Genomic DNA, 15,673 nt, shown 5'->3' with positions numbered 1-15,673 from the left:
CCCAAGGGCTCATACATGTGAAAACTCAGGATGTCCACATACAACCAAAATGCCTCACAGACCTGTAAACATACTTAAACTGAGAAGACAGGGAGGTATGGTGTATGTAGCTTACAACACAGAGAATGGGCTGTGAAAATGATAGAAAAACTGCTATAATGAGGCTAAATTCGAATCGAAAGAGACCACACTACTCATCCTGCCTGTGCTGCCCATTCCTCCCCATAGCACATTTTTTAAAAGAGATGGATAGATTTCCCAAGGCACCTTGTTGAGATGGTCATATGATCTCCCTTTCGTTAGATCAATACAAAGTCATCCCTTAATTCTGTGAAAACAGCTTTTTCACACATCTCTGCACACACAGTCACACACACGTATAAGACATTGGCAGCAGGTACTTTTAATTTGCTGGAAAATATTTCTAAGAAGTCAAACAGCTCCAGCCCAATGAGCATGCCCTCCGATTGGCTGGCCAGACCAGTTGAGGGACCTGATTGGTCCCTGATCCTGAGGACCGATAAGAACGGCTATAAAATCCCTGGGTGCAGCTCTTGGGCCCCCAGTTTGCAAAAGCCAGAGGTGCAAGAAGCAGCGACTGCAGCAGCAGCAGCAGCAGCAAAAGCGCCAGCAGAAGCAGCATCAGCAGCAACAAAAAGATCCTCATCAAATCCTCACCTAGGCTCTCAGTGTATCCAGATCCACATCTTCACTCGAGCCGGGAGAGGGAAAGAGGAAAGGGGGGGGAGGAGAAAAAAAAAAAAAAACCAACAACTTAGCGGAAACTTCTCAGAGAATGCTCCAAAACTCAGCAGTGCTTCTGGTGCTGGTGATCAGTGCTTCTGCAACCCACGAGGCGGAGCAGAATGATTCTGTGAGCCCCAGGAAAGCCCGGGTGGCAGCTCAGAACTCAGGTAAGCGGCAAACCCAGGACCGGTTTCTCCCCCAAAGAGCTGTCCTCATTTGCCTCTCGCTTTTGCAACTGTGTCTGTGACGGCTGATCTTGATAATAAATGTGCTTCATGCCTGATGGCAATAAACTGCCAGGGTAATCCAATAGCCTTAGGAAGTGGAGCTCCTTTGTTTAATAAATTGCATGCAACTAACGAAGAAGCTGGGCGCTCTGCTGAGGGTATTTCATTGCATAAGCCTAGCCTGATTGCCTGAAATCTGGCACGTACCCTCTTGGGGGGGAGGGGGCGGGGGAAAGACTTGAATGTTGGCATGCTTCAAAGCGCTCTCTATACTTTCCAGAAGCTGAAGCTGATCTTAAGGTGAGACGTGACTTGTCTGATGCTGTCCCTCTTTCTTTACCCTGAAGACCCTATAACTTGACTTCCCTGCCCCTCCAGAGAACACACAGAAAGCTCCCTTTGCAGACTGATTTACGGAACCATAGCCCTCCAGTCTGACAAATCCAGGGCAGATTCAGAGAAAACCCTACACATCCCACCCTCGACACTGTTCCTTCTGTCCCTCCCTGCTCTCTCGGGCTCCATTCAGTCCCCACACAGCCCCGTGGCTAGAGAGCCCCTCGAAAAAGAGTCTCTGTGAAACGTAGCAGCTATTTCTCCAAGGGAGAGGTCTCACTCTAGCCCTGACTCCTTGAGCAGTTAATTGTGTATTATCTTGGTCTCTAAAGGAAAAGAGTCCTTAGGAAGCCGGCATTGACACCTCTGTCTTTGGACTTCGCTTGTCCAGCTTGCTCCCCTTCCATGACTGCTCTCTCTCCCCCAACTGTCAGCAAAGATGGGCTCGCAGGTGTCCAAATGCTGCAGACGCTTGCTCCCCTCGGAAGAGCACAGGTCCCTGCCGAGAGGAGGGCTTTGCTTCACTTCCTTTTGTACTTAGTTGCTATAGAGATGCAGTGATTCACAATTCAAGCTTGCCAAAAACAATAGCAATCCTAATGCATATTAAAACTGCTTAAAGCAAAGTTATCATTTGAACCCGTGGAAATATATAATTAGGGAAATGACTTGTAACATCCCAGAGGCTGCGGGTGGTGGGAGGGGGAGGGGCCGCCTAACCGAACCGTGCTTTTGATCTCAGAGGAGACTCCTATGGTATGAAGGCTGCAGATCATTTCTCGCGGAGCTGCCTGCCAGAACACCCCTCTTCTGTAGGAGAGAAATTACTTTTATGGAAGATCTTATCCAGAATGTAGAAAGCCTCATGCAAGTTCTCTGCGGTTTTCTTCCAGTCTTGCACAAGTGTTGCCTTGGCCTGGTTATTCTACACCTGTGTTTCTCTCTTTTTTTTTTTTTTTTAAAAAAAAAAAGGCTTTTAATATGAGAGAGATTATGCATACCTCTAAGCACTGTCCTATAGTGGGGGGTTGGGATGAAACATGAACGGATCAGATTTCTTTCTGCCAATAGGAAGGTAAGTTAAAAGCCCTATATCAGAAGGGTCTCCTAGTGGACTCCTGGCAAATTCTTCTCTGCCATTTAGACCAAAATTCCATCCTTACGACTCTGGAGTGTATTTTTTGGAAGCCAAATGGATTCCCTGGTCCTTCCTCCTCCTAAACTTGACCACCCACCACTACCATCTACCTTCCCATGCTTTCAGCCTTTAAGGGATGCCCTTGGACTCTGCAGAGCTGCTGTAAGCACTGGGCATGCCTCACACTCCAACCTTACTTTTCCAGCCACCCAAACTGTGTGTGATGGTGAGACCAAGAGAGTGTATCTCCGAGGGAAAACTCATTCCCTTCCTCCATGTTCTCTGGTTCTTATAAGCAAAAGGGATCTGTCTGTCCCCTCTCTTCTTCATTCCCACCCCGCTCGGAAGGGTTCTATCTACTGGTCCCATCACAGACTTCTAGGATAAGTTCTTCCGACCCCTTTTGCTTGAATTTTGCCTCCACATCAGCTTGATCCCTCCAGACTGTCCTCACCATTTGACCCAGATTGGATGGATTTGTCTCTTTCAGCTGAAGTGGTTCGCTGCCTCAACAGCGCTCTGCAGGTTGGCTGTGGAGCTTTTGCATGCCTGGAAAACTCCACCTGTGACACAGATGGGATGTACGACATCTGTAAATCCTTCTTGTACAGCGCTGCTAAATTTGACACTCAGGTAATAAGACCTTGACCCCTGCTCACAACTGGCTGCTTGTCTTTAACAGTGTATGAGGCTATTGTTCTTAGGAGCCGGGCTCGTAGGGAACCGGCTCTGCTTCTCAGCCTCCCCAGTCTAAATTCTCATCTCAATTCTCAACGTGTGTACACACACACACACACACACTTTTGGCCAAGAAATAGGTTCTATATAAGCCACTCTCCACCCACTCTAATACACAATTGTAACAGGCTGACAGAGGCTGTCTTCTAAGGGAGGGGTGATGAGCGGAAAATCTTTGCCTCTTCAAGAGGAAATAAAAATGTTCTTCTAACAAAGAAGTTCTTCTCACGAAGAGCCGGCATACTAGCTTTTTTTTTTTTTTCTAGCTTGTGATTTGAGTTATCAAATCTCAATCCCAAGAATACAAAACTCTAGTATGGCTATTTTTAGGCTGAAGGGTGGTTGTTTATGGTTCATCTCTTTTTCTCATCGCATTTCATTTCTATGTAGCTCAATTCTCAAGGTAGTCTAAGGGAATAGGGACTTTTAAAAAAATCCTGGTCGCAGGGTACAGTTCGCTTATTGCAAGGACATGCAGAGAGGGCCATGAGACAGCGCCGAGGTGAGCCCCCTTCAGTTCCACATAGCATAGGCCCTGTCCTCTCTTGTCAGCTCAAGCTAAATCTTGTCCTCCCACCCCCCTTCCCTGGCAGGGAAAAGCATTTGTCAAAGAGAGCTTAAAGTGCATCGCCAACGGGGTCACCTCCAAGGTCTTCCTGGCCATTCGGAGGTGCTCCACTTTCCAGAGGATGATTGCCGAGGTGCAGGAGGAGTGCTACAGCAAGCTGAACGTGTGTAGTGTCGCCAAGCGGAACCCTGAAGCCATCACGGAAGTCGTCCAGCTCCCTAATCACTTCTCCAACAGGTACAAAATGAGTCCACTCGTGTGGCAGTTCGGGGGGAAGGGGAGTGGTTGGTCGGCAGAACCAGACACAGAAGGAGTTAAATTGCCACAGTGATGCTCTTATTTTAGCTTGCAGTCTTCCCAGCTTTTGCAGGAAAAAAATATGTTTGTGATTGGTTCTGACAGCTCAAGCAGCCTGGATTTTTTTTTTTTTTCACGGTTATAGGAAAAGTCTCTCCATGCAGCTAATAGAAAACTTCATTTGCAGCATCCCTGGGTGCATTGTCTATTTCCTTCCATAAGCCTGAAGGCAATTGTGAAGTTTATGGAAACAAGATTCTGAGACATCAGATTGGGCTGAAATCATGACTATGCACAGTACAGTTGGCCATTATGAAAACCTTGGTCACATGTCATAATGCAGAGTTTTAAAACTGCATATATTTGAGTCCATCCTAAGCCCAATCAGATATTTCGCTGGGTAGCCCAGAGCGAACCATCTGACTTTGGTGGGACTCAAATTTCCTTTGTGAAAAGTGAAGTGGCTAGACTAGATGATTCCCGTGGTCCCTTCCAGGTCTGTTATCCCATTTGTCTAGTCCAAGATTTCCTGGAAGGGTGTTCTGGTGACTCCCCAGATCACATTCTCATCTTAGTATTCTAAACTGATCCCAAGCCGCTGAGCTAGTAATATCTGAGCATCGTGCCTTTCTGTGCCCTTGACTCACTGTCTTTACCAGCCAGGTGTGAACATCTAAGACATGAGATGGCAGACATGCTCATTCCAAGGCGTAGAAAGTTTCCTGGCAAGACCTGGGCTTCCCCATCCGTGATCAAGTTCAGAAAGGTGCTGATGGGGCTAGCATGGAGGCGTGGTAGGGGCAGTGCAGAACGGTCAAGTTCAGCCTGCTGTGATGCCACTGACTTGACTCCTAGTCCTGAAGTGCTATGATTCTTTGACTCTCCAGCCAAATCTGCACATATTCACAAAGATCAGACCTTAATGTGCTATTCTGACCACAGGGGCACTAATGCAGACTTACCTGATTAATTTCCTAGCCAGATGCTGCCACCCTTCTTCAGATACTGGCAATAACCTAGTCCTTCTGGGGCTTACCAGTGGGTTAGTCATGTACATACATGCAACTACAAAACGGGAGAAGTAGCTCCTCCTCAGGGAAAGGTTAAGGCCTCTGACTGTTAAACTTTGTAAATTTCTGATTCACTCTTAACTACACATCATTGTTCTTCGGAACCTCAGGTCAGTTTATAAAAATCGTTTGTTCAGTCCTTGAAAGTGACTCTGTCATGGTCCTGATTTTCTGAGAACAGGAAAATCAAATTCAGCATTTATCTCAAGTGCCCTGTCTCTTTAGTATGTGTTTATGTGGTAGCTGGGGGGCAGGAATATGTTAGCACAGTCGTTATTCTAAGTTTTGATCTTTAATGGTCCAGTGACAATTCATGATCTATACTATGGCCTGTGGCCAGTTTTGAGACAATACTAATATCTCTAATTCAACTGAGGTAGCGTCTTCCATTAGGAAGAGGAGGTCTTACAGAAAGGAGAATACAGATTCTGGACCGGTGATCCTAACAATCTAAGAAGAGACTAGTAATAGGAGTTTTTAACCAGGCCGTTGTTCTTTTCAATAGGTGCCTTGTTTTCACCACCTTTAGAAAAGGGTCACAGGAGTCTCGTTATCTCCCTTTATCATCTTAGAAGAATCATCCTTATTAAGGAAGGTCATCTCTTGAAGACTAGAATCCTCCAGGCAGCTCTTACCTTTCTCCAGTTACTTCACTCGAACTGGCTAATGTTATTCCTGCTCAGAGCTAGAGATTTCCGGTTCCATGCTGGGCTCGATTTGCTCTATTTAAGCTCCTCACTCCTCTGAAACATCCTGCTTTCCCAGCCTCTGTCCCACCATAGATACACACTACGTCGTGCCAGTTGGCAAAGAATTGTGAAAGGAAGTAGTTACAGGTTCATTCCACCTTCCTGTGACTTATCTAGCATGAGATTTGGGCCTGGGAGAATCCAAAAGCCTGTGACTGGACCAGGAGCCAGAACAGGGAGGTTTTCCATGACAGAAATGCACTTAGAACACAAAGGAGAGCTGGAGTGTCCCCCTGGCTGAATTTGTAAACTCTACTTTCAACCATGAGGGAAGCAGGCACAATTGATCAGGCGGGCTGGACAGCGTGAGGCCTGAGAAGAAATTAAACCAATCCAGATCCAGATGGGAAAACTGACAAAGCTTCCAACTCTCTAGGGCATGGATAGGGAACAGGAAACAGAAGAATAATATTGATCAAGGGAAACAAAGGACTATTTATAAACCTTCACACAGAACGGTTCCTAGGCAGTATGTGTGTATTTGGGTAAGCATGGCTGAAACAGTAGCTATGGAGAATATCTGATCTTATTCTTTACCGAGGAAAGAAGTCAGTGATGGAATTTTCAAAGGGGGAGGAAAGAAACATGCTTTAAAGGGTCCTTCCAGGCTGGGCGATCCGAACGCTTAGCCCATTAAGTCTCGGGAGTACATCCCACCACCACTCCCCATAAAGATGAAGAAAGGCATCTTCTTAAATAGTTGTAACTCTTCCTGCCAAGGATGGGCCTTAAGCAGAGCTGCACTATTTTTTTGTTAAATTGAGAAGGTGCGTACATACCGAACCCCAGAAACACAAAATGTCATAGCTGGAAATGACCATAAAGGTTATCTAGACTAACTGCCTCATTTTACTGATTAAAAAACAGAGACCCAGAGAGAGGGGCGACCTGCTGAAGGTCACACAGCTAGTGAATAACAAGAGTTGAGCCTACAATTCACATGGCCCTGAGCCAGGCTATTTGATTTCCACTTCAAAAATGGCAGCCACTAAAACCTGCAGATAAAATCCACAATCCAAAAATGGAATTCCAAGTAGAATGGAATAAATGTACCCCCTGGTGATCAACGATTAAATTTGTGTACAGCTCTCACCAATAGCTATAGTAACATCAAGTCTTGGTCCAAGACAGTGATCAAGGAACACATGACAATTGCTAAATCTCTTCAATAACCTCACTGAGTGGCTTAGAGATAGGAAAGGTCTGTCTCATCAGCCCACACAACCCCAGAGGTCAATGCCATATTCTGGCCCTCAATAGAGAGGTGTGGGATTAATCTATTGCTTGCTCAGGCAAACGGTGTTGTCATCAAGGCAGCCTGATAGGTTTCCCACACTTGGAGGAGCCGCTACTGGAGCCATGGCTGTTATCTATTTCAAGGAGCTCTCTTAGCCTGCCCTGGCTGAGGTAACCAGCTCCATGGGAGAAGCTAAGGGTAGATTTGGGGGGAGTCGCTAAGAACAGTCAGGCTGGCAAGGGTCATCCTCAAGAAGCACCAAGAACAGGTGGCCTGTCGGGGCCAGCAGAGAAAGTAACAGTAAAGGTAGGCTCTCTCAGAGATGGAGAAGAGGTGTTTTGACAAAGTGGGGGCCAGAGGAACGCGTCTGACCTTAAAGAGGTGAGGCTAGTTACAGCAGCTTAGTTTCCTTACTGGTGTTAGACTTCTTCATCCAGACTAGAGTTTTCCATGTTGATATAAGGAAAGATCATCCTCTCCAGCCCATTTGGAAGATCCTTTGGTGTGAACAGTTCTTTCTTTCTAGAAGTGGAAGGGTTAACTTCTAAGTTATAAAGTCTTTATTGAGGGGCAGAAAGATGAGGGGTCAGAAACCTTTTTCTCTAGGATCTAATCACCGTTTGAAATAGACAAAGAGATCCAGGGGACCCACATCCTAGCAGAGCCCACGAGATGCCTGGGGATCTGTGTGGGTGTGTAGATGTCTGAAGCTAATGGTACAAAGTAGTTTATTCTCAGTTTTTCCAAAACCACTTTTCTCCCCATTTCCCCATCCAAGTGAGATCTGCTTTGACTCATGTGCTTTATAATTCCAAAGGGTTGGAAAATGTGTCTCTGTGCCAGGGAATCCCAGTTTTACCAACAGCTGGATATAATCCTCCCTCATGGGAGGGGTAGAGCCAGGACTACATCGGAGACCCAGACACATTTCTCCCTCTGTCCCCAGCTTGGTTCTGCTCCCTCACAGAAGGGTGATGGCTTTGCTTCAGTGCCCACATTCCACTCTATTTACTGTACATCCTTGAAAGGACCTCTCTGGGGGGTTAAGTTATTCTGGAAAGATGTTTGATCCTGTGCTCTGTGAGGTGAGTTAAAAATAAACAGGTTTCTTTTCACGGCAGATCTTGTGGTCCGGCAGTCCTAGGGCTCCTCTGAGGAAAGGGTCTCTCCACATAAATGCTGCAGACCACCGTCATTAGGACAGTCCCTAATTAGTGAACACAGAGCTAATGGGTTCTGACAACTGCCACCTCGAAATGGAGCAAATGCATCCCAATTCAAATTGGGAAATACCCGAAGTGTCTTCCCAAATAATAGGATGAGTAATTTATATGCCTTAACTATTAGAGAGTTTACTGATAAAAGGTCAATGACAAGGTTTAAGTGTGTTCTCTATGTCATAAAAGACTCCATCTTTTTTTTGGTAGTTTCCATGCTGTCTAACCCATATGTACTGATTTTTCAAAAACCTGCATCAAAGGGAGTATTGCCTAGGACTATTTGCTGTACAACATTTACACAATTGTTTTCACATCTTCTTCACTGTCACCTTATGTGTGGAAACATGTCCTGTGACTATTTTAAATGATTAAACCATGGTCTTTAGGAAAAAAAATATATTGAGACAGTTTTACCCTTTCTGAGCCGTAACAGTTAGCTGCAGCATTTTGGAGGCTTAAAGAACTTGCACCAAAGATGAAGGAAATTTATACCAAACATAAATTCTTTTGTAAAACTTACCAGAAGACCTACAGATAATTTTTTCTTTTGGAAATCATGACATTGAAAAGAACTCTATTTGGAAAGCTCCATTCTCTCAGTGGCCACAAAATAAATCAACACAATGACTGTGCAGACACTATAGCCCTAGGACATGGCACATGAGGGATACAAAGAATAAGGACACATGTCCTGCCTTCAATAAGTTTACAGCCTAGTCAGGAAGATAAAACCATCAATAAACCATCAAATGCTGACCTGTACGATGGTAACCCAACATCTATAAAACATCCCAAAAAAGGAGAGGGCAGCACAATCTAGAGCAGTGGGAGAAGGCTTCTTGAAACTATTGAAGCACACACCACTAAGGATCACCAATCTTTCTATTTAAATATCCTTGTTGCCTGGCATCTGGCCCTCTGACTGAAATATACCTTTGCAAGAAGACTGAAAATGAGGTGAGACAACAGCCTTCAGAGAGGCTAGCCAAGTGTATGACAGGGAAATTGAGTAGAAAAATGCATGAGATACTGAAGACAGGGATCTCCTTTAAAAACAGAAATTTAGGGACTTCCCTGGCAGTCCAGTGGTTAGGGCTCCACACTTCCACTGCAGGGGGCACGGGTTTGATCCCTGGTCAGGGAACTAAAATCCCACATGCCACTCGGCACGGCCAAAAAAAAAAAGATAGAAATTAATCAGAATATGCACACACACACACACACACACACACACACACACACACCCACACACCCCACCAAGAAAAAGAAAGATCGCAAAGAGGCACCAAAATAACTGCAAATGATTGCATCCATGTGCAATGACTATTAAAACATAAGTGTGAGGGTTGGGTCACCTCATACATTTGACTAAGTCCTGCTTCGACCACTAGCCCACTGTATGACCTCAGACAAGTCACTTCAGCTCTCCCACCTTAGTTTCTTCTCTATACAATGAAATGATGAAAGAGCCATTAAATCGTCTCTGTGATCCCATCTAGCTCCACGAGTCTCTCTTTCTAAACATTTTAGACATCGCCACGAGCCTACTATTCAAAGTACGATCTCAGTCTCCTGAGCTCGAAACGTGAACACAGAGCTGTCTTGCGCTGGGTGGTAAATCCAGGCAGCGCAAGCACTCACACTAAGAAGACACTGCCTAAAGGTTAGAAGCAAAAGCCACCTTCAGCTGAGGCAACTATTCGTGGGTGCTTCATCTGGCCATTCAGGACGGGTGTTGACTGGAGCCCAGATGAAAGCCTGGGTCTTGCCTTGCTCTCACTGAATGACCCTCTCTTTCCCAATGCAGATACTATAACAGACTCGTCCGAAGCCTACTGGAATGTGATGAAGACACAGTCAGCACAATCAGAGACAGCCTGATGGAGAAAATCGGACCCAACATGGCCAGCCTCTTTCACATCCTGCAGACAGACCACTGTGCCCACACACACCAGCGAGCTGACTTCAACAGGAGGCGTGCCAACGAGCCACAGAAGCTGAAAGTCCTCCTCAGGAGCCTCCGAGGTGAGGTGGCCTCTCCCTCCCTCATCAAACGCACCTCCCACGAGAGTGCATAGCCGGGGAGAGGTATTCACAACCTCACCAAACTACGATCATTTTAAGGGTGTTCGCTCACCAACTTCGAGTGTACTGTGCCTGGTTTGATTTTTTTTAAGTAGTTCCTATTTTCTATCCCCCCCTTAAAAAAAAAAATTGCATGAAACTAGGCTTCTGTAATCAATCTCTCAACATTCTTCAATGGCGGCATTCTCACCAACAGAACACGTGTGATCTTTTCTGCCTCTCCTCAGGAGAAAGTGGTCTCTTTTACCACTTTCCTCTACCAGGTCTTTTCCCAGCTCCCCTCCAATGACTCTCAAACACAAAACATTCATGTTAATTCCCCAGACTTTGTCATTTGAAGATGTGGAACCCTTTAGAATGGTTGCCCCAGTAGAGTTAGCTGGTAAGAAGCAACTTAATTTAAATGCATGTCTTAAAACGCTCATAAAGATGCTCAGTGGAATTCGTGTTATGAATCTGTGCTGGCCATGGACGAATATGAATGTCATATTTGAATTCTTGATCTCTCATGAGCTAGTGTCTTACGGTCTTGATCCTCAATGTCTAATCTTCTTCCCAACACATTTACCAAATTGCCCGAGCCTGGCTCTCCAACCAGACTTGGAGCCTGCCTCTTCTTGCATCTAATGAAAAACAAAAAGCTAACATCTCTATGTACTGTAACTGCTCAGAGCTTTAAAAGTATCTTTAACAATTGTCTTAAATCCAGAGAATCTTAAGGTCTAACTGTGGAATATAAACAGGTGAAAACTAATGTACTGTACATAAATTCCAGAGGACTCTGCTTCAACAAAGCAGTATAGAATAACTTTATTGCATATAGATTTAGTTTTGTAACTTAGCTTTATTTTTCTTTTCCTGGGAATGGAATAACTATCTCACTTCCAGATATCCACATAAATGCTCCTTGTGGCCTTTTTTATAACTAAGGGGGTAGAAGTAGTTTTATTCAACATCAAAACTTAAGATGGGCCTGTATGAGATAGGAAAAACCAACAGGTTTATCTGAAGGACCCCAGGCAAGATGTTAATCTCCCAGCCCACCTCAACCCAGAGGCTACTCTTGACTTAGACCTCTCCTGAAACAGCTCTGTCACATCCAACTGAGAATTACAGGAACCAAAAAGAGCATCCCTTTGGGCTTGGACCACTTAGAGTGTGATAAGGCCTGCTATACCTTGGGAAGTGGCAGTTCTTGACTTTCTGCCTTTCATCAGGGCCTGGTACATCTGGCAGCCTGATGATGGGGTAGGAGGCTTTCCCTTAACTCAATCAGGAATGAGTCAATCAGCCTTTGGGTCTTTAGTTTGGGGGACTTGGGGCTGAGGGGGTATAAATAACCCTGGGCTGTCCAGCCTTAATAGACTCCTCTTACATTTTTGTCCTGTAGCACGCTGCCTGCCAAAGTAGTCCTGGCAGCTGGGCCATCTCTGTAGGATTGCAAAAAAGAAAAAAGAAAAAAAAAAAAATGAAAGAAAGAGAAAAAAAAAGAGCTGGCGGTTTGATCATTTCTGCCGTGATGTTTACAAGATGGCGACCACCAAAGCCAAATGATTAACCTAGCTATGAACAACAGTAGTTTCTCAGGGTCACTGTCCTTGAACCCAACAGTCCCTTAGGAGCGTCACTGCCCACCAAAGGTCAATGTTGAGAGAGGAAGAGGGAGGAGGGGTAGGACTGTAAGGGCCACTCCAAACTCGCTTAGGTAGAAACCATTGGTGCTTGACTCTCACTAGGATAAACTCCAGATTTGCCCAAATCGAGTGTTAGGGATGCTGTTGGGAGGAGGGAGGGCACATCCCCAGAAAAACGAAAAGCAATACAACTTTACCACAAAGCCTTTAAAACCAGTAACGTGCTGCTCAAGGACCAAGAGCGAATGCAACAGACCCAGCAGCAGCACAAGTGTGGCTGCCTTTGTCCCCACACAGCCTCTCAGCGTGCTGACATCAGATTGTTAAGAGCATTTTTATACTCAGAACTGTCCCATCCCCAGGTCCCCAAACATATGGACACTGCCTTAGCCTCTTGGAAATCAGGTAGATCATACTCTAAGTTGACTATCCCTCTCCCTCCCTCACCCATTCCTCCCCTGCAGGCAAGGCTGGCTTCTCCAAACCAGAAAAGCTATTACAGTTTTGTGTGTTGTGTCCATTTCTCAAACCCACTAAGCCAGGACCCCAATGCAACGAGTAGTTCATGAGTATTCCTAACAAAATTCTCTCTTACTTCCGTCCAGTGGATTCTCTTTGATTTGCTGTGACCTCTTCAAACCGTGGTACCCCCTCCTTTTCTCCCCACAATAATATTTATATATGTATCTATAATACATATATCTACACATATGGAAAGAAGCAGTTCTCACAATGTTGCTAGTTTTTTGCTTCTCTTCTTCCCATCCTGCTCCCTCCAAGTCCCCCTTAAACTTCCAAAGCTTTGTCTTGTGTTTGCTGCACAGAGTGATTCCGGGGCTGACCTAGACCAGTTTGCATGATTCTTCTCTTGTGATTTGGTTGCACTTTAGACATTTTTGTGCCATTATATTTGCATTATGTATTTATAATTTAAATGATATTTAGGTTTTTGGCTGAGTACTGGAATAAACAGTGAGCATATCTGGTATATGTCATTATTTATTGTTAAATTACATTTTTAAGCTCCATGTGCATATAAAGGTTATGAAACATATCATGGTAATGACAGATGCAAGTTATTTTATTTGCTTATTTTTATAATTAAAGATGCCATAGCATAATATGAAGCCTTTGGTGAATTCCTTCTAAGATAACAAATAATAATAAAGTGTTACGTTTTATTGGGTTTTTTTTTTCCCCAATGTCTTTCATTGTTATTCTTTAAAAAAACTTCTTGAATGAGACTTTCTGAACATGAAGTTAATGGCTGATTAGTTTCTTTAAAGTCGCTAACGAAGTGCCAATATGTAAATGCATATACTTTAGATGCACATTCTCCGAATGTCCTCAAAACCATTACCCTCACAGTAAACTGCAACCCAAACTCCTTACAACGCGAGAAGAAGCTTTATGGTCTGGCTCTGCTCAGCTCTCCAGCCTCAAGACTCACCCTTCTGTTCAGTGAACTCTACGCTCCATCCATGAAGGAGCTCTGGGAAGGACTGTTCACTCTCTCCCTTCCACACCATTAATTATGCTGTTCTCACTTTCTAGAAGATGTTGCCCTCCACCCTTTGCCGAGAGGGGAAGCACCTTTGCTTGTTCACCAATGCATTCCCACCACTGGGAAGAAAACCCAATTCGCAAGATACACTCAATACTTTAATGAATGATTTAGAAAGAGTCAGAAGAGGGGAAAAGACAATTGAATCCATGTGGGGAGGGAGGCAGATAGCTCTGTGGTGCTGAAGATCCAGCTCCAGGGTCAGACTACTGAAATTTGAATTCTGTCTCTGCAAGATGTCAGACAAGTTACTTAATCTCAAAATATATCAGTTTCTTCCTCTGTAAAATGAGGAGAGTGATAACTGTCCATGGGGCTGTTAGAAGAAGATAAAATAAGTTAAATGCTAACAACATGTTCAACACACCGTAATGTAATAAGTGTCAGCTATTATTATTATCATCACAGGTAGAGGGGACGTGAATGAAAGGAGGAGGTGGCCCATCTTGGAAAATGGGGAAAAGATTTCCAACAGAATGACATTTACCTGGGTCTAGAAGGAAGGTTACAAGTTCAGTCACAGAAAACTGGGGACTTGTGCGGTGTAGATGTTTCAAAGAGAGGTCTTATATAGTTTATTTTTTAATGAGTGGATTTTCTCCATATTTTAAATTCAAATGGGATGTTTCTCAATATCATTCATTTCTAGCTCCAAACTGCATTTTCCCAAGTTTAGATATACAGAAGATAGCTAACAAATGCTATGAGAATTGTCTCCCCAAAGCCAAAAATGTATTGCATTTGCTTTGCTCTGAACTGGCCGAGGAAAAAGAGTACATTTATTTCATTATGATCCTTTATCCTCAATCGTCTTCAATCAACATCTATTTATGCAGAGAGGCTGTGTACATACTACACTATAGTGTAGTGATTAAGAACTTAGGCCTGGGATTTCCGGGAACTGAGTCCAAATTCTAGTTTGTGGCCTTGGGCCAGGTATCTAACATCTTCACACTTTTTTTTTCCATCTATGAACATATCCTTATGAGAACAGTTCTACGCTGTTGGTGGGAATGTAAATTGGTGCAGCCACTATGGAAAACAGTATGGAGGTTCCTCAAGAAACTAAAAATAAAGTTGCCATATGATCCAGCAATTTTACTCCCGGGCGTATATCTTGACAAAACTAGAATTCAAAAAGATACATGAACCCTTATGTTCACAGCAGCACTATTTACAATAGCCAAGTCACGGAAACAGCCTAACTGTCCATTGACAGATGAATGCATAAAGAAGATGTGGCACATATAGACAATGGAATACTACTCAGCCATAAAAAAGAATGAAACAATGCCATTTGCAGCAACATGGATGGACCTAGAGATTGTCATACTAAGTGAAGTAAGTCAGAAAGGGAAATACAAATACCACATGATATCACTTATACATGGAATCTAAAATACAAAATAAATGAACTTATCTATGAAACAGAAACATACAGACATAGAGAATAGACTTGTGGTTGCCAAGGGGAATGGGGGGTGGGGGAGGGATGAAGCGGGAGTTTGAGATTAACAGATGCAAAAACTATTATATATAGAATGGATAAACAACAAAGTCCTACTGTATAGCACAGGAAACTATATTCAGTATCCTGTGATAAGCCATCACGGAAAAGAATAGGAAAAAGAATGCATACATGGGTATAACTGAATCACTGTGGTATACAGTAGAAAGTAACACAACATTATCATTCAACTATACTTTGATAAAATTTAAAAAAATATGTCCCTATGAAATCATGATAAATAATAGGTCCTACCACCTAGAGTGGTCATGAGCATTCAGCGAGTTATAGATAAAGCACTTAAAATGGTGTCTAGCACATAGTGAGTATACCCAAAAAAGTATCTATTAAGCACTCAGCAAATGTAACTATTACCATTCACACGAATATTACCACCATCATTTATGTTCTCCCACCCCTGACATGAGTCTTGAGGTACCATATTGGATGAAGTTTCTTGCCCTTTTCCCTTTGTACATCACTAAAAATTACTGTTGAATCAAGAGTTTATGAATATGAATGATAAAATATTGCAACCTACATAAAACAGCAAATT

At 43.8% G+C, this 15,673-nt stretch overlaps 1 protein-coding gene across 1 annotated transcript; it reads left to right on the top strand.

Moving 5' to 3' along the window:
- Nucleotides 1-740: 740 nt before the first annotated feature.
- STC1 (stanniocalcin 1) lies at nucleotides 741-13,161 on the top strand. The gene is made up of 4 exons (XM_030879046.2): nucleotides 741-914; nucleotides 2,939-3,081; nucleotides 3,780-3,991; nucleotides 10,135-13,161. The coding sequence occupies exons 1-4, from the start codon at nucleotides 797-799 to the stop codon at nucleotides 10,403-10,405; spliced, it is 744 nt and encodes a 247-aa protein (XP_030734906.1). The 5' UTR covers nucleotides 741-796; the 3' UTR covers nucleotides 10,406-13,161.
- The last annotated feature ends 2,512 nt before the right edge of the window (nucleotides 13,162-15,673 follow it).

The sequence above is a fragment of the Globicephala melas genome, chromosome 6 (assembly GCF_963455315.2).
Source record: "Globicephala melas chromosome 6, mGloMel1.2, whole genome shotgun sequence".
Lineage (NCBI taxonomy): Eukaryota > Metazoa > Chordata > Mammalia > Artiodactyla > Delphinidae > Globicephala > Globicephala melas.
The sequence above is the reverse complement of the archived record's forward strand: the minus strand, read 5'-3'. Positions and strand labels throughout refer to the sequence as shown.

Coding starts and splice junctions, on each gene's coding strand:
- STC1 (XM_030879046.2), top strand. CDS start 797: ATGCTCCAAAACTCAGCAGTGCTTCTGGTGCTGGTGATCAGTGCTTCT. Junction 915..2,938: donor GGTGGCAGCTCAGAACTCAG/GTAAGCGGCAAA, acceptor TGTCTCTTTCAG/CTGAAGTGGTTCGCTGCCTC. Junction 3,082..3,779: donor CTGCTAAATTTGACACTCAG/GTAATAAGACCT, acceptor CTTCCCTGGCAG/GGAAAAGCATTTGTCAAAGA.